Source organism: Ananas comosus, linkage group 12 (assembly GCF_001540865.1).
Source record: "Ananas comosus cultivar F153 linkage group 12, ASM154086v1, whole genome shotgun sequence".
In the NCBI taxonomy this organism is placed as follows: domain Eukaryota; kingdom Viridiplantae; phylum Streptophyta; class Magnoliopsida; order Poales; family Bromeliaceae; genus Ananas; species Ananas comosus.
The window spans coordinates 804,923-829,295 of record NC_033632.1 but is presented as its reverse complement, the minus strand read 5'-3'; the positions used below and the strand labels follow the sequence as shown (position 1 = coordinate 829,295).

The 24,373-nt window shown below is 36.6% G+C and overlaps 1 protein-coding gene across 2 annotated transcripts; it reads left to right on the top strand.

The window, feature by feature from the left end:
* LOC109718152 (protein MOR1) lies at nt 459–24,373 on the top strand. Of its 2 annotated transcripts, none has more exons than XM_020244179.1 (54): nt 459–816; nt 1,008–1,113; nt 1,195–1,318; nt 2,553–2,632; nt 2,754–2,931; nt 3,013–3,077; nt 3,595–3,677; nt 3,791–3,876; nt 3,996–4,109; nt 4,237–4,356; nt 4,530–4,632; nt 5,387–5,523; nt 5,658–5,723; nt 6,105–6,222; nt 6,306–6,346; nt 7,500–7,568; nt 7,641–7,745; nt 7,932–8,037; nt 8,773–8,885; nt 8,971–9,058; nt 9,860–9,960; nt 10,395–10,502; nt 10,616–10,721; nt 11,115–11,194; nt 11,289–11,438; nt 11,526–11,601; nt 11,720–11,844; nt 12,196–12,306; nt 12,400–12,549; nt 12,631–12,705; nt 14,962–15,043; nt 15,163–15,257; nt 15,337–15,438; nt 15,516–15,590; nt 16,758–16,853; nt 16,966–17,067; nt 17,479–17,580; nt 17,911–18,093; nt 18,172–18,283; nt 18,859–18,935; nt 19,082–19,161; nt 19,717–19,782; nt 19,896–20,022; nt 20,304–20,426; nt 20,538–20,615; nt 21,067–21,225; nt 21,313–21,471; nt 21,845–21,942; nt 22,023–22,179; nt 22,652–22,768; nt 22,889–22,984; nt 23,206–23,277; nt 23,370–23,616; nt 23,736–24,373. In XM_020244179.1, exons 1-54 carry the CDS (start codon nt 654–656, stop codon nt 23,987–23,989), a joined length of 6,006 nt encoding a protein of 2,001 aa, XP_020099768.1. In that variant the 5' UTR covers nt 459–653; the 3' UTR covers nt 23,990–24,373. The 2 variants fall into 2 exon arrangements, with proteins under 2 accessions (XP_020099768.1, XP_020099767.1); XM_020244178.1 differs by having other exon boundaries at nt 15,130–15,257.

Genomic DNA, 24,373 nt, shown 5'->3' with positions numbered 1-24,373 from the left:
TTTAAACATTTGATAAATAGTAGAGCTGACACTAAAATATATTAAGGTAATGAAAAATCTACAAGACCTTTAGATAATTTGAAAAAAAAAAAATTAATTTAGAATTCTTGATTCAGCCGAATATAAATATTAAAAATACTATTACGTGAGAACTAAAATTTATAAAAGATAATGATTATTTTATTTTATTTTAAAAGTCACCTGGTAGGATTCTCTATTCTAAATAGTTTTCCAAATTTTGAGTCCGCATTCAAAATACAGTGACCTATTTTGGGATGACTCTGTGGACCAGGTTCACGCAAGAGTCTCAACACCGAGCCTAACGCCGTTACCGCTCCGTTACGTCCTCGCACGCTTCAGCCCTCGCACGTCCGTACTCCGACCCACAACCTACCGTCCCCCACGTGCGAATCCCCCAAAAAAACAAATCTCTCTCCGCTTCGGCCTCTCTCTCTCTCGTCCCCCCACTGCTCCCCCCTCCCCCCTCTTTTCCAAATTTTGCATCCTTTTCCCCCAATTCCCTTCCTTGTTTCCTCGTTCGGAGAGAGATCCGACGAAGGGGAAGCGGCTCCTAGGCGACGCGAAGGCCCGATCCAAACCCTAGTGGCGCATTTGGTTCCATTTCGGGTAGAAACGCGGCGGAGGCGGCGCCCATGGCGACGGAGGACGAGAAGCTCCTGAAGGAGGCGAAGAAGCTCCCCTGGGAGGAGCGGCTCCTCCACAAAAACTGGAAGGTGCGGAACGACGCCAACATCGACCTCGCTGCCGTGTGCGACTCCATCACCGATCCCAAGGACCCCCGCCTCAGGGAGTTCGGTGAGTTCTCCCCTCCGATCCCCCTCTCGATCTAGGGTTTTGTTGCCCGATGGGATGGCGCGATCGCTCCACACGCGCGATCCGTCAGATTGAGCTCAGAGTGATGATGATTTCTCACCCTTTTTCTTTTTCGGATTTTGAGGTGATTTGTTTTGTGTTGGATCTGATGTTGCTTCAATTCTGTGGATCAGCGCCGTTTTTTAAGAAGACGGTGGCGGATTCGAATGCTCCTGTACAGGAGAAGGCGCTCGATGCCCTAATTGCGTTTTTACGTGCGGCCGATGCAGATGCGGGAAGGTGATTTTTCGAAATTCTCGATCATTTGAATTGTGTTTCGAGATTTTACTCAAATTTCTTCTATTTTATCCTAAAATGTAGATATGCTAAGGAGGTGTGTGATGCGATAGTTGCCAAGTGCCTCACTGGCCGACCAAAGACCGTTGAGAAATCTCAGACTGCGTTTCTCTTATGGGTGGAGTTAGAAGCCTCCGAAGTGTTCTTGGTAAGGCCATCTCCCAGCTTCGTTGTCTGGTTACAGTATAAAGTTTGATTGAGTGTGCAATGATGTAAGCTCGCATTGTTATGATGAATTTTGCTGTTGTATGGTTTGCCACTTCCTATTTATTGTAATGGAAGTAGCTATTATTGAGACTTATTAGGTCATAGAATATCACATTTGGTTTTTCGGTAGGGCTTGTATCACAGAAGCATCATTTCCATCTTCTTTTCCTTGCTTTTGGTTTCATTTTGAGGGAATCAAGGTTGGGAAGTATGTTATGGTGCTTTATTTTTTGTAAGTGATTGAATTTGAAGGCATTTCAAATGCCATTACATTCCTGTACCTCCATTTACATATCTGATCTCACAGCCAAATTAGTCAATTTCTTCCTTTAGGAGTTGAGGAATTTTGAGTTCACAGGCAGCAAATTTTATATTAGTCTTAGAAGTCAAGTGCAGTATTACTGAATTTTATAAGGTGTTTGCTTATTAGCTGCATCCTTGCTTTAGCTCTCTTTTGGCTGAGACAGTCCAAGTGTGACACCAAATTGGAACTTGTGGGCCCTAGTTTCGTAGTAGGTTCAACCTTAGTCGAAAAGCAATAAGGCCCTATACCTGGTGTGAAGCTGATATTTAGTCAAGAAAGATTCTATAATCAGATATCAAACATCCTCGAGTAAGCATTGGTTTCATCGGTTTTCTTTGTACCATGCAGATGCGGGCAGCTCAAGGTATTTTCCTCTCGTAGATGATACACAAATCATTAGGAAGCTCAGGAAATTAGCTTCGTTTCGCCTGGGATGCTCATCCTTTTTCTATTCACAATATCCAAATTGTAGTTGTAACTTTCTTCTGAGGTAGAAAACTAAGCTGGGTCAAATTTGATTAATCAAGAAGCATGGAATTTATCTACATTGTTCATAAAATAGCATAGAAAACCACTTTAACGTCACAATTTATTCTGAAGTTAAATTGTTTAGAAACCCAATTTCCATATTTATTCCATTTTTTTATTTGGAAGCTTAGTAGTCAATATCGAAAAGTTAATAACTGTTGAGTACTGAAACTCTTGACATTGCCAAAACTTATACTTTAGAAGTGTGATGCACTGTGTTATCGGTCGTCTTTGAATATTTTATCCTTAATTATAGCTGATTGGTATCTAGCAGATGTTTTTTTATCTGTTCTTTTACAACTAACTTTGTTACGAAGTGATTTTGTTTGAACTGAAATACCAGGAAGCCATGGAGAAGGCTATAAAAAATAAAGTTGCCAAGGCAGTAGTCCCAGCTATTGATGTCATGTTTCAAGCTCTTAGGTCTGCCTCCTACCGTGTTCTTATTTGGTCTACTTTTGCTCTTTTTGTATTTTGGCTTCTCTTTTCAGCTATAAGTCATATATATGGTTTGCTGTTTCTTTGACAACTTTCTGTTATTTAGTGAATTTGGAGCAAAGGTTGTTCCCCCGAAGAAAGTTCTTAAAATGCTTCCCGAACTTTTTGATCACCCAGACCAGAATGTTCGTGCGTCTGCTAAAGGAGTGACGCTTGAACTCTGTCGTTGGATTGGAAAGGAACCAGTAAAATCAATTTTATTTGAGAAAATGAGAGACACTATGGTAACTTTTGCCCTCAACTACGTTATTATTATTGTGCCTTTTTATTTTACAGCTCAAGCTACTCTTTCTATTTGTTTGAAGAAAAAAGAGTTGGAGGCAGAGCTTGCTAATGTGACAGGGACTGCTAAGCCAACTCGGAAAATAAGGTAAGAGAAATCTAAATTCAGGTATTAAACTGCCTTTATTTCAAACAGAGTTTTTGTGCTGGTAGGCTTGCCATAAACTGAATCTGCTTGTAAAGGTTACTTTGTCTGATATGAGGTATATCTCATGTCTTATTGTGTTACATTTGGTCGGGTTCCTTTCCAGAATCTTTATTCTCATTCCTTTTCGTGGCAAAACTTGTAATTATAATGTTTACGGATAAAAGTCTAGACTAGTTGTGCAGTTTCTGTTTAGTGCTTCTATTTGCATTCTATTCAGGTTTATAAATGATTAACAAAATACTTATTCGTCTTAATTTAATGTGGGCATACATGCATGATCTAATTATGATAAAACTTTGGGTATTTCTTATATGTTGTTCATCATCTTTCTTTGTAAATGAACTACTTGGGTATTTCTTTTATATTCCCAAAAATTTTGAATCAAAGACAATGCGTGGTGGCCAGATGTTGGCTTGTATAATGTGATCATCAACATTTGGCTTATTCTTTTTGCCAGATCAGAGCAAGACAAGGAACCGGAGCAAGACGCAGCTCCTGAAACTGCTGGTACCGGTGCTTCTGAAGAATCAGTTGCTGATGGTAGAAAGTTGTGCTGCATTTATTTTTTTCAAATTCTCTCTCTCTCTCTCTCTCTCTCTCGCGCCCGTTTTTTTTTTAACATTTACTGCATACTGATGCACTTATCCTTGCAGCTCCCCCAGAGATAGATGAATATGATCTGGTTGATCCTGTAGATATATTGACACCTTTGGAAAAGTCTGGCTTTTGGGAAGGAGTGGTAAGCAGTTTATCTATTCATTCTTTGTTTTTCCCCTCTCTTTGTTGAAGCTCTTATCGATGCGGTTTCGTAATATCTTTTACATGCCATAATACAAATAAATTTATCTATGAAATCAGAAAGCTACAAAATGGTCTGAAAGGAGGGATGCTGTTGCAGAGCTCACAAAGCTTGCTTCAACAAAAAAAATTGCTGCTGGCGATTTTACTGAAGTCTGTCGGACCCTTAAGAAGGTAGTTGTTCTATAAATTTAACTTGTGACTTTTTAATCGCATTCTGTAACTCATGTAGCTGAACTATTTTTTCATACTTGCTATTATTCTCTTTGTCTTGAATAACATGTTGTCTTTGTGGTTACAGCTTGCTACAGATATTAATCTAGCTGTTTCAGTAGAGGCTATCCAAGCTATAGGAAATTTAGCGAGAGGTTTAAGGAATCATTTTGCTGCAAGTTCACGGTTTCTGTTGCCTGTACTTCTTGTAAGTAATATTGAACTTCTCTATCATTTCTTCATATTACACTACTTTTTAGTTTTTCTTTTCCCTATTTTCTTCTCTATAATTTCATGGTTAATTTCAGCAATATTTTAAATATCATGGCATTTAAAAGTTACCTGGACTTGTAATTCCAATTTTTTCTCCCCTATCAACAGGAAAAATTGAAGGAGAAGAAACCAACGTTAATTGATGCTTTAACTCAGACTCTTCAAGCTATTCATAAGTCTGGCTGTTTGACACTTGCTGACGTCATTGAAGGTCAGTGGTACATTATTATGCATGTGTTCAACTCTGATCTTTGCATATGTTTATTTTAACATGGCCATTTTGTTAACATGCTGTCATAAGCATTCAGATTGCGATATTTGTACCTAGTATTTCTAAGTAAACTCTCAGTGCAACGAGAAAAAAAAAGTATATTATTTGCAAATGATATTTGGGTTGAGTGTGTAATATCTGGACTACTCATTTCATGTTGTTAGATTCTTGTGGTTGATTGCCACCTCGGATCATCATTAAGAGACGAATCTTAGGAGGCAATATATTACATCTAAGAAGTTACTCCACTTTAGGGTACTTATTTCCCTCCAAATTGTAGATAACCTTAATGCTATGGACAAAGGGGCACAGCTTTCAATTCGTTTGCCTGATAAAATTTTCTTTGTAAGTGGAGAATGGTTTAGCAGAGAAGTGCTGAGAGTGTTTCAATGTAAGTTGATCTATGTTTGACAATAGAATGATTTACTAGGAAACAAAATTCAGAGAACATGAATGAATTTCTAAGAGTTAAAGAACGAGAAAAACTAGGGTCCTTCACTTGAAAATATTGCCTTTATACTGCCAAAAATGCTTCAGGAATTGGATTAAGGCTCTCAAAATTCCTCGCAAATTCAAACATAATTTTATGCTTTCAAAATGCCCAACTTCACACATAACTTTATGTCTGTGAAAATCTATCATATCTTTGCATGGTCTAAAGCTCATCAAGTAAATAATTTCCTCATTATTGCAGATGTTCGTTTGGCTGTGAGGAATAAAGTTCCTCTTGTGCGATCACTAACATTAAACTGGGTAACATTTTGTATCGAGACAAGCAATAAAGCAACTGTCCTCAAGTTGCACAAGGATTATGTTCCCATCTGTATGGAGGTTGGCAAAGAATGAAAGATTTTATTTCTTATCCAACTTTTTACTCTTTTCTCTATTTTAATATTGTCTATGGGAATATGATTATTTTTTTTCTGTTGTTTTTGTTGTTGCTATGATTCCTCTGATGCCTGTAGTGCTTGAACGACGGTACCCCGGAAGTGCGAGATGCTGCTTTTGCTGCTTTGGCAGCCATAGCTAAGGTATTATTTTGAGTACAAGTGTGTGGATAGTCCCTGTACTATCTGGATATTGCAACTCAGTCCACCGAAACCCCTTTGTGCTTGAATTTTCTCATTTCTTGCAGTTTTATTCCTGGCTGCTAAAGGAAACTGGACAGCTGAATTTTTCATGTAAAATTTTAGCCCTGTTTAAACAACATAGTTTTTTTTTTTTTTTTTGCCTCTTTTAAGTTCACCAATCGAATTCCAATCTATGGAAGATTCAGGCACTAAAGTGTTTAAGTTTTTTTTAAAAAATCAGGGTCCAAGTTGCAATACGTTTAGGTCATATTTTTTTAGTACTCGTTCTTCAATAGACTTGGAAAACTCTTGTTAGATTATCTTGATTCTTTTGTTTTGCAGATGGTTGGTATGAAACCTTTGGAAAGGTCTATAGAGAAACTGGACGACGTGAGGAAAAAGAAGCTTTCAGATATGATAGGGAGTTCTAATGGTGCTGCACTCTCTGGTTCAGGATCAGGTTAATGTTGTTTTCTGTAGAAATCCTCATAGTATTTCATAGGTGTCTTTGTAAAGACTTATTTGATTTGTTTTTTTTTCCAGCTTGTGTTTCGAATTCTAGTGCTAGCATTTCTGCACATGAGGTAAATATACTCTATTTAGAAGTTGCTACATGGAACTTTTTATTGCAGTCTTGTTCTGTTTGCTAATTTTTGAACGTACGGGAAAACCTTCTTTGGATTTGCCCAAGTTACAATGCATCTGTTGGTGTTATTTATACACTTAAGATGATGTGCGTATATCTGTTTTTTAGGCAAATATCTTTTTAGAGAAGTTCTTTTTTTTCCCCTTAAAAACTAAGATCAAATAGGCGAAGGATGAATATTGTTGTCGTATTATAAGAAAAAGATAATCAATTGATAGTTTGTTAAATGACAATTTCTATCTTCATCTGGCAACAGTAAAACAATCTGATCCTTGTACCTTAAAGTTACGGTATGGAATATAATGCTTCTTGGTAATTTGATCTTCATTATAATAGTTCTTTAAATTAACAACTAACTTTCTTGTCTCCACAAATAGATCTTAAGACTTTATTTTCTTTTACCTTTTATTTTATTTTATTTTTTGCTGAGAACCTCAACTCTTGTTAAGGGATTCTTTTAAATTTTACGTATCTTTGGTGGCACCAAAAGTATATTTCTCTTGGAGTAATTTATGTCAACATTGCACATTTTATAGTTGAATTCTACTTGTATTTATTGTTAACTTAGCCTTGTTGTTTCCTAGCTTCCTAATGTTTATTCTATACTGCATGTTGGCATCTAATCAAGGATTTAAGTGCTGTGGCACGGGGTCGTGCCGGAAACTTGCCGGCACGGTACGGCACGGTGCGTGCCGAGCCGTGCTGATGCATGCTGGTCAAAAAAAATTCTTGTGTGCCGACACATAATAGTATGAAATATTTATTTCTTTCGCAACAAAATATTCTAACTATTTGTTATGTCTTTTTATCACATCTTTTGAGCTTTATTGAGGAAATTACTTACTAATTTAAAAAATAGAGGGTTTTGAATTGTGCCATCGGTACGAGGTCTGTATCGTGCCGGTATCTTGTTGGCACGGTACGGCACGGTGGATACGGCCTGTGCCGACGGGCACTTAAAACCTTGCATCTAATATCATCCACTTCACAGCAAGCAATTTTTATTACCCTGGACGCTATAAAATATGCTTTCTTTATATTATACGTTACTTCTATGGAAGCTGACCATACAGCTTAATCCCTGTTAAAAGGCTGATACGTCATCCATGAGAAGATCGGCAGCAAGCATGCTTAGTGGAAAGAAGCCTATTCATCCAATGGTTGGTGTCGTCTTCAATTGAATGTGTAATATTTTCTATTTGCCGGTTTTATGAAATTACGTTTTTATGCAGTCAAATAATAAGAAAAGTGGAACGGCGAAACCTGCGGTTGTGAAAAAGGCTGATGGAGGTGGACCAGTAAAGTCCTCAGCATCAATTGAGACTGAAGATGTTGAGGTAATGTGCTTGCAGGGAGTAAATATCTCACTCTATGTGATGGATAGTTCTTGTTTTTATTCTAATGAAAGATAATTAGTTGATATTTGCCTACCAAACCACTGATATTTAATGATTTTTAGATTGGCATAGTGGAATGACAGTTCTTATCTTCATTTTCTTGATTTTTATTCTATTTCTTTGCAGCCGGGAGAGATGAGCCTGGAAATAATTGAGGAACGGTTAAGTTCTGTTATAAAGCCTGAGACGGTTTCTCAATTGAAGAGTGGTGTTTGGAAAGAGAGACTTGAAGGTCTTCTTCCGCTCTCTGTGGAACTTCATTTTCACTTTTGTTTGATAACTGGGTTCAATATTTCTATATGTTGGAATGTATAAAAACTTCTCATAATTCTCCCTTATTATAGTTAGATGTAGTGCCACTTGAACGAAGTCGTTAATCCTATTTTCTGTACATAAAATTTGAATATTCTCTATTGCTATAGTTCTTGGTCTTCTTATAGTTTCCACTCATGTATGGGTTATGCAATTCTATCTACTATTTTTTTATTGGATGATAACATGCCAAATCTACAGTCATTTTGGTTTAGTTAGTGGGAATTTATGCTTCAAGCTATTTGTTTTGGTTTTGTTTTCATTGTATGTTTCTTGAGTTATGGTTCCGGCAGTTTCAGCTTTTGCTTTCTTTGGAAGTTTCCAAGCTTGCCAAAAAAAAAGAATAATGCATATACTTGGCGAGATTTCGTATTTTTCTCATCATTTTCATACATTAAACTATTGAAGTGATGTGTTATGCTTCTGCTATGAAAAAAGGTGACTGTCTATCAAAGAGATCAAAATATGGTAAATGATTTTGGATGTTTTATGCAGAGTTGCAGTTGAATTTGTCTAAGTTTTAGATTTTCATGTGTGCTGCACTATCTTGCACCTCATGCAGTTCAGTTATTTTTTGATTCATTACGGACTTTATTGTGTTTTTCATTTTCATAGTTGTCTTAATTATTACTAACTTACCCGTAATTGCTTTTAGCCATTGGCTCTCTAAAGCAGGAGGTCGAAAGTCTCGCTGACCTAGATCACTCTGCGGAGCTATTAATTCGTCTACTATGTGCTGTTCCTGGATGGGGCGAGAAAAATGTCCAGGTATGGTTGCATCACTGTTCTAATGCTAAATGCCATTATAGTTGGATATTTGGCATGTGTTATCTTTTTATTTTTGATGAAACAGGTCCAACAGCAAGTCATCGAAGTCATCACTCATATAGTCTCGACTGTGAAACGGTTTCCAAAACGATGTGTTGTACTGTGCCTTTTTGGTATGAAGCTGTTTTAGTTTTTTTTTCCTTTTCTTCTAGTCTTTGTTGCAGTCGTCTATTTCTGCAATGATTTGCACTGTTAGTTAAGTATGTGCGTAAAAGTGTGAAACCTGGATGGAGTAATATGTGCTTAAGAAAGAGATGAGTTGAGTTTGAGCTTGACGTTAGCGTAACTGTGTTTGGCGTGATTAAGTTCAAAAGATCAAAGTACAGATAAATTATTGTAAAACATATTATGTTATTGTAAGTTATATGCATGGAAATCTTGATTTATAGTTTTTCACGGTTAGGAAATAATTTTGGTTGTTATGATGGTAATGGTATAAATTTAAATTATAAATTGAGTTTATCAATAATAGACGATTAAAGATGGCATAAAGAGAAAAACTTAGTAGTTTCATTCCTAAGGCAAATTCTTAAATGATCTGCTTACAAGCATCTCGAAGTTTTTTTTAAAAAAAGACAAGCTGGCTGGAGCTTAGCTTGATTCTAAACAAATCCCTCATGATCTAGCTTAACCATTTTTGCATAGCTTATTTATTCCACTAGTTATGTTTTAGTTGATCATTAAATTCTTATTTCTGAGAAAAATTATTCTACTTTTGTTTCATGAGTCATTGAAGAGACAAGAGAAAGGAAGATTTTCTTCTTATGGTGTTATTCTTGATAATGGCTGATCTGGTTTTTCTTGACTATATATATATATATATATATATATATATATATATATATATATATATATTCACAATAATTAGGCATAGTTTCTCATGGAACATTCTTTGAAATGTGCTTCATTTGCAGGTATTAGTGAAAGGGTTGCTGACATCAAAACTCGTGCCCATGCGATGAAGTGCCTTACTGCTTTTGCCGAGGCAGTTAGTCCTGGATTTATATTTGACAGAGTAAGTTGATGGCTTTTGTTGTGTTTTCTGTAATTTTTTAAATTTTCTGCTTATGGAATGTAAATATGGTTTATGACTTTATGTTCTAAAATAACGAGTTGTTGGTGAAGCATCCTTATAAAACTTGCTATAACAAGTTTGGAAAGCTCTACAGAGTCAGGGAAGTCTGCAAAGTGCCACTGGTGGACAACTTTCTATGTCATTGTAATGATCTCTTTGATGTATAAATTAACATGAATTGGAATTAATAGGTCGATTTGCTTAGTCTAGTGAAATTAAGCCTAAGAGTACTATTTTTTCGCCATTATTGATGGTTTGAAAGCCAAATCTCTCTCTCTCTCTCTCTCTCTCTCTCTCTCCATGCACATGTATATATGTATGTCTCCTGTTGAACTCTTGCATTAACAGCGACATTTTGTGCTTGTAATTGTCAGCTATACAAAATAATGAAGGAGCATAAGAATCCTAAGGTTCTGAGTGAGGGTATACTGTGGATGGTCTCTGCTGTAGAAGATTTTGGAGTCTCGTATATAAAGATGAAGGTTCTTTTATACTTTCTCCTCCAATCCAGACTCCTAGTTTCCTTGTCCTGTTTTGTGTTTTCAAAATTTTCTGCTGCTTGCAATATTGAAAAAATAGCGTCACCTTCTTGTAGGATTTGATTGATTTTTGCAAAGATATCGGCTTGCAATCGAGTAATGCTGCAACTAGAAACTCAACCATTAAACTTATCGGGATGCTGCATAAGTTTCTTGGCCCCGGTACCCTTTTTTATTTCAGAGCTTTTACCTATATGGATGTCTCTACAAATTCATTTATTGCATATCTACCCTAGAAAATCTGAATTTCTCTATACTCCCCTTCAAAGTGAATTTCCTAAAAATATGCTGGTATCTTATGTTGAAGTGTCATCCAACTCGGAGGGGAAGTTGGTTTTTTTCTTGTAAACATTTTTAAAGCAAGTATCTTTCTTTTTTTCTATTACAAGAATAAATGTTAGAAATTAAGGGCATATTTGGAAATTCAGATTTTGCAGGGACAAATATGTAAATAAGCGATGTTGCTGGGGTACATATATAGATTTCTCTTTCGTTTATATGCTCAAAATTTAGTGCTAATCATTTATGGAGTTTCTGAACTAAATCTCCATGCAGACATCAAAGGATTCTTAACTGATGTTAAACCCGCTCTTCTTAGTGCCCTGGAAGTGGAGTATGAGAAGAACCCATTTGAGGTAAAATATTGACTCTGTGATATTTCATTCATTTTTTGAGCCCAAAGGTCACAAATTATAATATATGAAGTATGTTGATCGACTTTATCGTCAGGGTGCTGCTGCTGCCCCAAAGAAAACAGTGAAAGCCTTGGATTCTGTATCCTCTAGTTCTGCATCCGTATTTGATGGTCTACCACGTGAAGATATTAGCTCAAAAATAACACCTACTATGCTGAAGAATTTGGGAAGTCCAGATTGGAAGGTTAGAAACTAAAAACTAATTTGGTATGCCTTCATACCTTGCTTTTCCTTTTCTGATGTTATGAAACTTACATATGTGAATTGGTAGGTTCGATTGGAGTCCATAGAGTCGGTTAATAAAATTGTGGAGGAAGCCCATAAACGTATACAACCCACGGGCACTGGTGAGTTGTTGTAAAATCGCCCTTTGCATGGTTTGCAAATAAGCCCTTGAGATTTTGTAACTTTGTATTGATATCCATGTTACCTTTTTCTATTGTTTTGTTTTTTACAACTGCCTAGGGGAATTATTTACTGCTCTTAGAGGCCGTCTTTTTGATAGTAACAAAAATTTAGTAATGGCAACCTTGTCAACTATTGGCGGTCTTGCATCTGCCATGGGCCCACCTGTTGAGAAGTCAAGCAAGGTATATGTTGGCTTATTTTATATTAACCCCTTTTTCTTTTTCTTAGTTTAGTGCCTCTTTTTACCTACCTACGACAAAGTTTGCAACAGCTTTGCTACTCCAAACAGCAGTAGCTGGTGTTTGGTAAGCAAAAATTTGGAGCTTTTGCTGTGGCAGGAAGTTGAAGGGAGTTTTGATCCCCGAAACCACAAGCTCCAAATTGAATTTTCTGCTTTTGCTGCAGTGAGAACTGAGAAGCTGTTGGAGAATTTAATTGAAAGGCTGTTAATGCTGCTTTGAAAAAGCCATAAACAGTCCCTTTATTAGTTTGAAGCTGCATTAATGTACCTGTTTACGCCAAACATTTTATAGGGTCTTTTGGCTGATGTACTCAAATGTCTCGGTGACAATAAGAAGCACATGAGAGAGTGCACTTTGAATACACTGGATTTGTGGCTTGCTGCTGCCCAACTTGATAAAATGGTAATTCCTGATATATGTAAATTTTTTACAGTTTGATTTTGGCTTATATTTCACATTTACAATTTTTTTTTTCTTTTGCTGAGATTTTTGCAGATTCCATACATTACAGTTGCTTTAGCTGATTCAAAGCTTGGTGCTGAAGGTCGAAAAGATCTTTTTGATTGGCTATCTAAGCATCTTTTGAAGATGAACGACTCACCTGATGCTATGCAACTAGTGAAACCAGCTGTATCTGCTCTAACGGTAATACCTATTTGTTAGGTCTACTTTTCCAGGTACATGGAATCTTTCTTTGATGATATTCATGTATCTTCTTATGTCTAGGATAAATCAGCAGAAGTTCGGAAAGCTGCTGAATCTTGTGTTGGTGAAATTCTTAGGGTTTGCGGTCAAGATGCAGTACGTATTTCAAGCTACTCTCTCTCTCTCTCTATATATATATATGTGTGTGTGTGTGTGTGTGTGTGTGTGTGTTTGTGTGTGTGTGTGTGTGTGTGTGTGCGTGCATGAGTGCGCATGCGCGTGTTGCAGGTATTCTACATTTAGCCCGTATCTATCTATCTATCTATCTATCTATCTATCTATCTATCTATATATATATATATATATATATATATATATATATATATATATATNTACCCCCCTGATGCTATTAGGTTTTTAGCCATTGGATCTACTCCTTGATTACTAATAGCCCTTTGATCAAATAGTATTCCACCTACCACCACCTACCACCATCATCTCAATCTCACATCTCTCCATCCAATGACTAAAAACTCAAAAACACCACTCACATAATATTTTTACAAGTATTCTAGCTCAACTCTATATATATATATAGAATTAGGCTGGAAAACTATTAATACTAAAACGCTCTTTTTGCTATCAAGTTTTTAACCATTGGATGAAAAATTATAGGGTCAGGATGATATTAGTCGGTTAGAGTTGAGTGGTCCCCCTAGGGTTGAGTGGTCCCCACTGGGTTATAGTATTCAATCCAATGGTTAGAAATAATGAAAAGAGTTGATCCAAAGGCTAAAAAACTGGTAGCAACAATGGGATTTTGCTACTAATAGTAGCCCAGTCCAACTCTATATATATATACATATAGAATCCGGCTAGGGTGCTTGTAAAAGCACAAAGCACTTAGTACTTGTAATTTTTTTACCGTTAGATCTCTGCCTTTGATCATTTTTACCCGTTAGATTATACTATTCAACCAACCACCCACTCAACCCTAGGGGGCCCACATCATCCTAATCACACATCCCTTAATCCAAGGGCCGAAAACTTATAAATACCAATGACTTATACTTTTAAAAGTATAGAAGCTCAATTATATATATATATATATATATATATATATATATAGAGTAGGGCTAGAATACTTTTACAAGTATCACCCAAGTGATACTTGTGTGTTTTTAGCCATTGGATCTACTTTTTGATTACTAATAGTCCTTAGATCAAACACTATTCCACCTACCACCACCTACCACCACCTACCACCATCATCTCAACCTCACATCTTTCCATCCAAGGGCTAAAAATACACAAGTAGCACTTGGGTGACACTTGGGTGATACTTTTACAAGTATTCTAGCTCTACTATATATATATATATATATATATATATATATATATAGAGTGGGTTGGTATGCTTATGGAAGCACGGAGCCCTCCGTGCTTCTAAATTGTTTTCAATGTTCAGACTTTCGAATCAACGATCGGCTCCGTTAGAGTTGATCTAGAGTATTTGAAGTACCTAGAAAATAAATTTTGTGATTTTTCGATATCATTTGCCTAGTGATCGAAGGGGCTCAAAATCAATAATTTTAATGGCCGCGGTGAACCGGTTGCAAGTTTAACGGTGTAGAAATATCCAAATCACATGAAATTTTGATAGAAAATTCTTTATACCATATAAAACAAGATCAATAACTTTGATCTAAAATTTTAATGTCATATCATCATATTTTGTAAGATTTTTATTTTCAGCCGTTGATTTTGAACCACTTCGATCACTAGGCAAATGATATCGAAAAATCGCTAAATTTATTTTCTAGATACTTCAAATACTCTAGATCAAGTCTAACGGAGCCGATCGTCGATTCGAAAGTCCGAACATCGAAAACAAAGTGTTAGCACGGAGCTCCGTGCTTCCATAAGCATCCTAGCCGCACTCTCTATCTATATATATATATATATATATATATATATAGAATTGAGTTAGAATACTCTCAAAGGTGTGCATGAGTGCGCATGCGCGTGTTGCAGGTATTCTACATTTAGCCGTATCTATCTATCTATCTATCTATATATATATATATATATATATATAGAATTGAGTTAGAATACTCTCAAAAGCACCAACCCCTTGATGCTTTTGAGTTTCTAGCCCTTGGATCTACTTTTTGATTACTAATAACTTTTGGATCAAACACTATTCCACCTACCACCACCTACCACCATCATCTCAATCCTGCATCTCTCCATCCAATGGCTAAAAACTCAAAAGCACCAACCCCTTGGTGCTTTTGAGAGTATTCTAGCTCAACTCTATATATAGCAGATCGACTGGGGAAAGCCTTGTTCTTTACATTTCACGTGTTACTTGGTTTAGTCATTTCCTGTTATTATTGCTTTTGTGCTCAGGTGACCAAGAGCTTGAAAGATTTGCGCACACCTGCAATGGCTCCTGTACTCGAGAAGTTTAAACTATCTGGCATAGCCGAAGGTATCATACTTCAAGTCCTTCTCTTTTTTTTTTTTAAGCTATAGGTTATTCTGTAACACTCTGTTTCTCTCTTTCTATTTTATTAGAGGCTTTTGATTCCTCGAAGATATTAAGTACAGGATTGGCATCTAAATCCGGCATGAAAAATGGGAAACCAAGCGTCAGTAGTTTGGGTGATCGCGGATCTAAACATGCTAGCAAAGCTCCATCTTTGGTCCGTTCTTTCATTTGTTGTATATAGTTTCTATAAAGAGTTTAATTTTTAATTATATTTTGGTATTATATTTTGACAGAGAGGAGTTCCAGTGAGGGCTTCAAAGCTAGACCCTATTGTTTCTGTTCAAGATGTTTCTGTTCAATTACAAGCTTTATTTAACATCAGGGACTCCAATAAGGTCTGTTTATTGACAGAAATTATTTACATTGTACCTGTTTTTTTTGTTCCTTATATTTTTTTTGCATTTTAATGCAGGAAGAGAGGGAGAGGCTTGTTGTACGCAGATTCAAATTTGAGGAGCCACGTCCTGAGCAAATCCAAGATCTAGAAGTAAGTCTTTTTAAGAAATTTGCAGAACGAAAGAAGATTGTAATGTTTTTTTTTTCCAGTCTGAATTCCTTTGCATCATCACATTTTCTTGTCGTGGACTCATCCTTAGTACATGCTTAGTGCAAGTTTGGCGTGGTTTCTAGAAAAGCTTCTCTGCACCGAGAAGCAAAAGTCCAAAATTTAAACATAGAACTAAGGGCATGTTTTGTTTGGAGTATTTGATACTCGGAATAGGAATCGGAGTAAGTCACTCCCATTGCCAGTGTTTGGATTGAGGGATTAGCATTCCGATTCTCATTCCGGGGGATTCGAATCCCTCAAAAGTGACTCCCACCTTCATGATGGGAATCAACTTTGATTCCGAAGTGATTAAGATTTTTTTTTCCCACTAATAATTATTTGGATTCAAATCTAAATCATATAAAATATAAATTTAAAATTCAAATTTTAATTTTTTGAAATTTAGTTTAATATTTTCTAGTTTTAAATTTTGACTTTGACCTTGAATTTGAACTGTAAATTCAAATTTTAAGTTCAAATTTAGATTCAAATTTTGATTACAAATTTGAATAACAAATTTAAATTTTTAATAAAAATTCAATTTTTTGGAATGTCAATTTGGACATGATTCCAATTCCGATTCTGATTATGAACCAAACAAATTGTTGCTTTTATCATCCCGTTTTAGATTCCGACCCATTTCCATTCCTATTCTGATTTCTCTTCTAAACCAAACATGCCCTAAATTCAAATATCAAACTTGTATTAGAATTTAAATTTGAACTTAATAAATTTAAAATTAAAATTTGAAATCCATAATTCAAATTCAAATATGAAATTATAATTTAGTCTAAAATTAAACATAGATTTATATTTGAATTTAAATAAGGGAAAAAAGTTCTTTCTCCATCCCTTACGGAATGAAAGTTGATTCCCACCGCCGATGGCAATCATTTTGGTGGTTTTTGACTCTTCTCGAAATGGCAATCAGAATGCCAAACTCTCAAAGCAATCACCAACAATAGGAATTGATCATTCTGATTTCCATTCCACGCCTCAAATCCTTCAAACCAAGCATGCCCGGATAGTAATTTCATATTGCAAAACAATTTCCTTTATACTTAGCAGCATCTGACATCATGCTATATCAAAAACATTTGCTTGCAGTATGATTTAATGAAGCATTTCAGAGAAGACCTTAGCAGGCGACTTCTCTGCGCTGATTTTAAAAAACAAGTAGATGGGCTTGAGTTATTACAGAAGGTGCGTCCATATTTATTTTGATTCCTAACATAGCATATCTATGTTTCTAGACCTGTGCAGGCATTCTTTTCATGTGCATAGCTATTACATTCTCTTTTTCCCAATTATGCAGGCTCTGCCTACTTGTGCAAAAGAAGTGATTGAACTTCTTGATATTCTTTTAAGATGGTTTGTCTTGCGGTTGTGTGAATCTAACACAACATGCTTGCTGAAGGTAACTGGATCACTGCTTGGAGATATTTGCTTTTACGCCCACTGCAAATTATCTATTTATAAATATATCCCAAATTTCATATGTGCTCTTCATGTTCTTACATATCACAGATGTTCCTTGTACCCACAGTATAAGACCCGTTTAGAAAACTCTTTTTTTCTCATACAATTTAACCTTCATGAACTTGATTATGGCTTAAGAAAAGGGTAGTGTGGTCAGAAACTTCGCTTTTGAGGGGGTTATATGAAAATTCCGATTTTGCAGCGGTATACATGTGACTAGATGACTTTACAGGATTAATATGTGAAAGCCTGTATAGCTTGCTTGGAATGCCGTTTTCTTATCTTTTTGTTGATGTTTTCTGCTAGGCATTATGATGGTTGAACATCTACTTCTGGAATTTATGTGCAGGTGCTTGAGTTTCTTCCTGAACTTTTTGATGTTCTAAAGGATCAGAATTACACTCTGACTGAGGCTGAAGCAGCAACATTTCTTCCATGCCTTGTAGAGAAGGTATCTTTATTATTTAGATACTTGGTGCCTGTTTAGCGTGGCTCTTGGGACATCTACTGTGAACAGAAGTAGCTATGCACTCTGTTGAAGGACTTAAATAATCTCTGGGCCTCAAAATTTTGAGCCTTTGCTTCTGTGTTCAAGGATTGGATTTGTTGGGAACTATTTTAATGGAAATGTTGTTTATGCAATTTCTTGATTTTCCTCTCATGTTTCAAAGCAACATATGTGTCAAAATCAGTTATTTAGACTCATCTAAGATCCAGCTCCTGCGTAATTGTTTCTGCTTTAATCTGGACTATAACATACCCTATGTTGGTATTATTGCAGTCTGGTCAAAACATTGAAAAGTTGAGGGAAAAGATGCGAGAACTGATGAAACAAATTGTCAATGTTTATTCTGCACCGAAGCTTCTTCCTTACATTTTGGAGGGCTTGCGCTCAAAAAATAATCGTACTAGAATAGAATGTGTTGATTTTGTTGGCCATCTCATTGATCATCATGGAGCTGAGGTACATTGCTGGGTTTAATTTTGTATAATAGCTTGATGCCGATTCCATAAATTTGTTCATATGTTTTATCTTGTACAGATTTGTGGGCAGTTGAAATCTTTGCAACTTGTGGCTGGGTTGACATCTGAACGTGATGGTGAAATAAGGAAGGCTGCTCTAAATACTCTTGCTACTGCTTACAAGAATCTTGGTATGTGTTCTTTACTTCTTTTGGGTAAAAATAATATGTCTTTCGGTTACATATACTATCATCTTATATTCCTAAAGGATTAAGCCGGAAATACCGGAAATGCTCTTGTAACCATCACAAATGTGGTTTGTAAGGGAATTATGAATACTGTTCTGCAAGGATATTTATGTAAGAATTTGAACATTTACCTGGGCATCTGTATATGATTTTGGGGGTATGTAGGAATTATTCCTTTCTTTCCTAAACTTCCAAGTATTAGCAAGAATCATAAATGAGAGAAGGGTTTTGATTCAACAAACTTCTGATGTCTCTTCGCGGCAAATCATAGGAAGAAATGTGATGGAAATGTAATGGGGTCCCCTACCTAGTCCAAAACCCTTCTTTGCACCTGCGTTTCTTATTTCTTCTGGACCCTACTTCACACTATAAAATTGCTTTTATTGGGCTGAAAACTTCTAATCGATGGATATGGACTACAATAATTAATCAATAAACAAATACTAACTCATCATTGTGCTTTGCATTAGTGCTGAAGTTCCACTTAATATTATTTGGATCACTTCTTTCTCGAACAGGGGAGGATGTTTGGAGGTGTGTTGGGAAGCTGTCGGATGCTCAGAGAAGTATGCTTGATGATAGGTTTAAGTGGAAGGTGAGTATAGTGAAATGCTACTAGTCTTAACCCTTATTTAATTCATTCACGGTTTATAAATTAGTATGCACAATAAGAGAAATAGGGGTAAAATGTAAAGTATATATTGTGGTATATTTAACTATTTTTTGTTGTGCCCCTCACAGGCTCGGGAAATGGATAAGAAGCGGGAGGGAAGGCCTGGTGATGCTAGAGCTGCTATTAGAAGATCAGTCAGGGAGAATGGGTAATGATTTTCATCCCCCACTTATTTTTTTTAAAAAACTTTTTTGGTGCCTGTGTTTCTGCTTGGTTACATGCATGGCATTCTGGTTTTGGCATTGTGACTTTCTGGAAAAATATCCTCTGAGAAAATGAGCCTTGCCTTCACGAAGTAATTTCCTATACAGTGACCATTATAGTACAGATCAGCATCAGGAGGTCAATGCTTTGAAATGTAGTGTGAACTGTGTAGGGCTGAAATGTGAAGAAATTTTTTTCGTAAAAATTTTGAACTAGTGTGTGCTAGCCTGATGTCCTTGCGTAAAGAATGATCTGTTATATTCCTTTCTGACCTTTCAGTTGTGTGTCCTGGAATGGGACGATGATTTCTTTTGCTATTGCGTATGAGACGCGGAGTGGAAAAATTTCTTGAGACACATCATATAAGCTGTAAATATGCTGTTTGATTTCTGGCATAATTTTCTTGCGGTCATTTTAAATTCATTTGCATCCTGTGTGGCAATTTCCTTCACTGTGTATTAAACTTTCATGACTTTTTTTTTTCCACTTTGGACAACAGGTTAGAAATGGCAGAACAGAGTGGAGAAATTCTTTCACGTTCTGTCTCAGTTCCAATGGCAACTAGGTATTTCAAAGAATATGAATAAATAGTATCTAATATGATTTATGTCTATAAACATGATTTTGCTATTGATGACATGACTTTGCTATTGACATCTTATTTTTTTGCTGCACTAGGGAAAACGTAGGATATGCTGATACTCATTTGGAAAGGCATATGCTGGCCCGCCAGCTGGCCACCGCGAACGGTCCCTCAGACTGGCATGAGGCTCTTGATATCATCACATTGGGTGTACCGGAACAGGTTCTCTATTTGCTTTTCTGTAGCACATTATAACGTGAAATCCCTTATCATAATTGTCTTTCTTCGTTCCCTCTCTTATTATTGTATATTTGATCTCTATTACATCTCTATTTTCACTTTTATACCTAGATATATATTTATTTATATATCTCTAAAACACTTTTTCCATAATGACTTATTTTCTATATTATATATATTATATACTAATGTGTGCCTTAAAAATTAATATCACATGTTGTAAAATGATTTTTTTGGCTTATACAACCTTTCTTCTGGTACAGTCCGTTGAAGGCATGAAAGTCATCTGCCATGAGCTAGCCCAGGCCTCAGGAGAGCCCGAAAGCAGTTTAATCGAAGATCTTGTTAAGGAGGCTGACAGATTGGTTTCATGCCTAGCAATTATGGTAGACTACTTTTTTCTTTTTGACACCCTCTAATATCAAAACATACATATTATCCCTTCAAGGAATAGTTTCATGACTTGCACTCGCTCGTTTGTTGATTATATTTTTCAGGTTCCCAAGACATTTAATTTTAGCCTCTCAGGAGCTTCTTCAAGATCCTGCAAGTATGTCTTAAACACGCTTATGCAGGTAAAAATATCCATTGAGCGTACCGAGTGATGTCTACCACAAGCACCTGTTGCGTAACTAAAGCACAAAGCCTTATCTTAAACTTGAAACCCGAGGGCACCCTCCTCATGTTATAAAGAAAAATTGTCTTGTGAATTTGCAAAAATGGGTCTCTTTGATTTTTGCAACTTCAACCTACTTTTGAATGTTTAGGACTATACTGTTCCACTACTGGGCCAGTGCACAGTTTTGAATGTTCAATGACACTTTTGACCTACTGTTGCACCCTTTCTGAAACCCTGCAATTGTAGTAAAAGTTGTGCATTCCAGTTCTTATACTGGAGGAGCAGTTTGGTCCTTTTAAGTTGTAAAGTGGGTAAAAATTGTTAAAGGATCACTTTCATTTTCAGTTTATCTTTTGTTTTTTCTTGGAATTTAGCCACAAGTGTAATATAGTTGGATCATTCTGCAGACCTTCCAGATCAAAAGACTCGCTCGAGCTGTTAAGGAGAGTACTCTAGACAGTCTCATAACTGAACTACTACTATGGCTTTTGGATGAAAGAGTTCCTTTGATGGATGATGGTAGCCAATTGTTGAAAGCATTGAATGTATTGATGCTTAAGATTCTGGTCAGTATTTTTTTCATGGTTTCATTTCTTTTTTTTTTCTCTATTTTATTTTCCTTGTTTAATTCAATTTGCTGCCTACTCGAGCAGGATAATGCAGAACGAACATCATCCTTTGTTGTGCTAATTAATTTGTTGAGGCCTTTGGACCCTTCAAGGTGGCCTTCTCCTGCATCTAGCGAGTCATTTGCTACCAGAAATCAAAAGTTTTCGGATCTTGTAGTAAAATGCCTGATTAAGCTGACGAAGGTATGAAATTGTGTATTTGTGTGTAGTAGAGGAGCTTTTATATTTTTGTCCCTAGAAAATCATCTAGTCACATACATTTGCCTTTGTAAATCTTATTTCATATATAACCCTCAAAGGTGCAATTTCTTAGAAATTACTCTTATTGTAAGTCGGGGTTTTCGCCCAACTTATAGGAGAATTTGTTCGTAATAGAAAAACATTTTTGTTTTGGAAAAGGTAATAGGAAAACATTTTTAAGCATAATAAGAAGTTAGTTTTTGAAGGAGCGAGGTGATATATGTGAATAGCTTACTTAAGGCCGCTATATCGATAAATATTTTGTAAAAGAATTATCCACACATCTTTCTTCCTTGCGTGCTCGTGAATTCTCCAGGTGCTGCAGAGTACAATTTTCGAAGTTGATCTTGATCGCATCCTTCAAAGCATTCATGTGTATTTGCAAGAACTAGGGATGGAAGAAATAAGAAGAAGGTGCTTTATTTCCTGTTTGTGGCTTGCATATGACCGACCCTTTTCTTATATTGACTGCTTTCTGCTAACTGTGTTTGAAGGGCTGGAGCTGACGACAAGCCATTGCGAATGGTTAAAACAGTTCTGCATGAACTTGTCAAGCTTCGTGGGACCGCAATTAAGGGCCACCTCTCTATGGTCCCTATCGACACCGAACCTCAACCTATCATTCTTGCATATATTGACCTAAATCTTCAGGTAAACTTGGCGGTCTTGTATTTTTCTTCAATAGAGGTGGCATTTGGCGGGTGTGTCAATTGTTCAGGTTCAGTCATCTGGGTTTTTGGTGAAATTAGTTTAATAGCCAAACAGGAAAAGCCTATGGTCTGGCATAAACCAGTCCAATTGCCCAGTTAAACTGGTCAAAACGGTTCAGTTGGTTCACAATGTAAAACGCATTGTTCTTCCAGTTTGGTTGAACCGGATAGTACCGGTAGTTTAAGTTGTCTCTCCTTTTTTTCCAATTTTCGGATTAACAAGATCACTGTTACTTCCTGTTCTAGTTGGGCCCAATTCAACCCCCACTAGAAGTGGCTTTCTAAAACACGTTTATTTTTTTGTTGCTTAGGGTTCACTTTGTTTCAGGTTTATGATTGGTTTAGATTTTGGTTGTTGAGTGTCTGTTGAATGAGTTCTGAGACTGACTATTGGAAGCTTGCAACTTTTTCAGACTCTTGCGGCAGCTAGAATGTTGACTCCGTCGGGCCCAATGGGCCAAACACACTGGGGCGATGCTGCTTCAAACAGCCCAACTCCCACGACACAGTCGGCAGATGCTCAACTAAAGGTGCCTACTCACATTTTGTGTTTCTTGATCAAATCAATCCCAATATATTTCCTATTTCATCTTGTATGTTCTGTAATATTTATAATTATTAGACCTTCTGGTTTTGATTGTGCGAAACAGCAAGAACTTGCTGCAGTGTTTAAGAAAATTGGTGACAAACAGACGTGCACCATCGGGCTATATGAATTATATCGGATCACCCAGCTATACCCAAAGGTAAATGAACCTACCTGTTTTTTCATTTTATGAATTTCAGCAGGGACAAGGGATATTAATCTTACAGTGTAATACGATAAATAACTGTGATATACAACTATCATTACATTCTGCAGTTAAATAACTTTATTCCCTGAGCCCTCCGCTTTACTCTCATTATTTCATCTATTATATTGGTTTTTTTCTTAGTGTGAAATGTGATATTCTTGAATTGTCCGTAGGTTGACATATTTGCGCAGCTTCAAAATGCAAGCGAAGCATTTAGAACATACATCAGAGATGGGTTAGCTCAGGTTAGTATGTAACTTTATGTTTTGGTTATTCTTTAACGACATAAAAATAACTTTGAAGAAAATAAATAACCAATTTTATTCTTGTTGCATAGATGGAAAAGAATGCAGCGGCAGGAAGGACTCCTTCTAGCCTGCCGATGTCCACCCCGCCTCCCTTAGCTACTACCACTGGTCCATCCCCGAAATTCGCTCCTCTCTCTCCTGTACACACAAAACAGTTTAACAATGCAAAGACTGAGAACACTAACATCCTAGATGATGCAAATGGTGCAGCAGCAGCACCTTCCGATTTTAGGTCTCACTTTTGTGAGGACCCGAATGATAGATATCCGCCTTCAGGTCATCTCTCTCTCTCTCTGCACCCCCTAGCCTCCATCCCTGCTCCCCACGCCATTTATGTTTTTATATATTATGCCCACAGAACTAATTCTGATGTGGTGTTTGAATACGTTATACAGCTCCGGTGATGGCGGGGACATTGGATGCCATTAGAGAGCGGATGAAAAGCATTCAAGCTGCAGCGGCTGCAGGATACACAGAAGGTGGACCCCGCCCTTTGGCGTATAGTAATGGTATCGCTCTTCATGGACCAGATCATACAGATGGTGAACCTGTTCCACACACTAATGTACCTCCAATGGATGAGAGGGCTTTATCTGGTCTACAAGCCCGGATGGAGAGGCTCAAAAGCGGCGGTCTCGAACCACTTTAGTTGATAAATTGGTAAAGATTTTATTTTATTTTTCCTTCTCGGGAGTCTTATGGTTGTAAATGGGAAAAAGAAAGAAAAAAGGAGGCGTGGTTTACGCCCTGCAAAATATGTAGGTGTTGAGGTGAAGCGAGTACGATGATTGCATTAATATTGTTAAACCCTGCGCTAGTACCGATTCGAGCACACTTTTCTTGTAGCTCAGTAAGGGAAATTCCATATGCTTATTTGTATTGTCCAAAACCATTCGGTTATAACGAATCTGACTGGTCCTTAACAGATGTTTGTCTTTATATTTAATTATCTTGTAAATTGGTGCGCAATTGAGCTTTTAATCATGTTTGGGAGTTTTTCAAGTTCATATGCAATAAAAAGATGAATTTTACC

What these genes read in the sequence shown, in the direction of transcription:
- LOC109718152 (XM_020244178.1), top strand. Translation starts at nt 654, where the DNA reads ATGGCGACGGAGGACGAGAAGCTCCTGAAGGAGGCGAAGAAGCTCCCC. An exon ending in GCCGATGCAGATGCGGGAAG is followed by an intron (nt 1,114 to 1,194) that starts GTGATTTTTCGA and finishes CCTAAAATGTAG; the next exon opens with ATATGCTAAGGAGGTGTGTG. An exon ending in ATGTTCCCATCTGTATGGAG is followed by an intron (nt 5,524 to 5,657) that starts GTTGGCAAAGAA and finishes TGATGCCTGTAG; the next exon opens with TGCTTGAACGACGGTACCCC.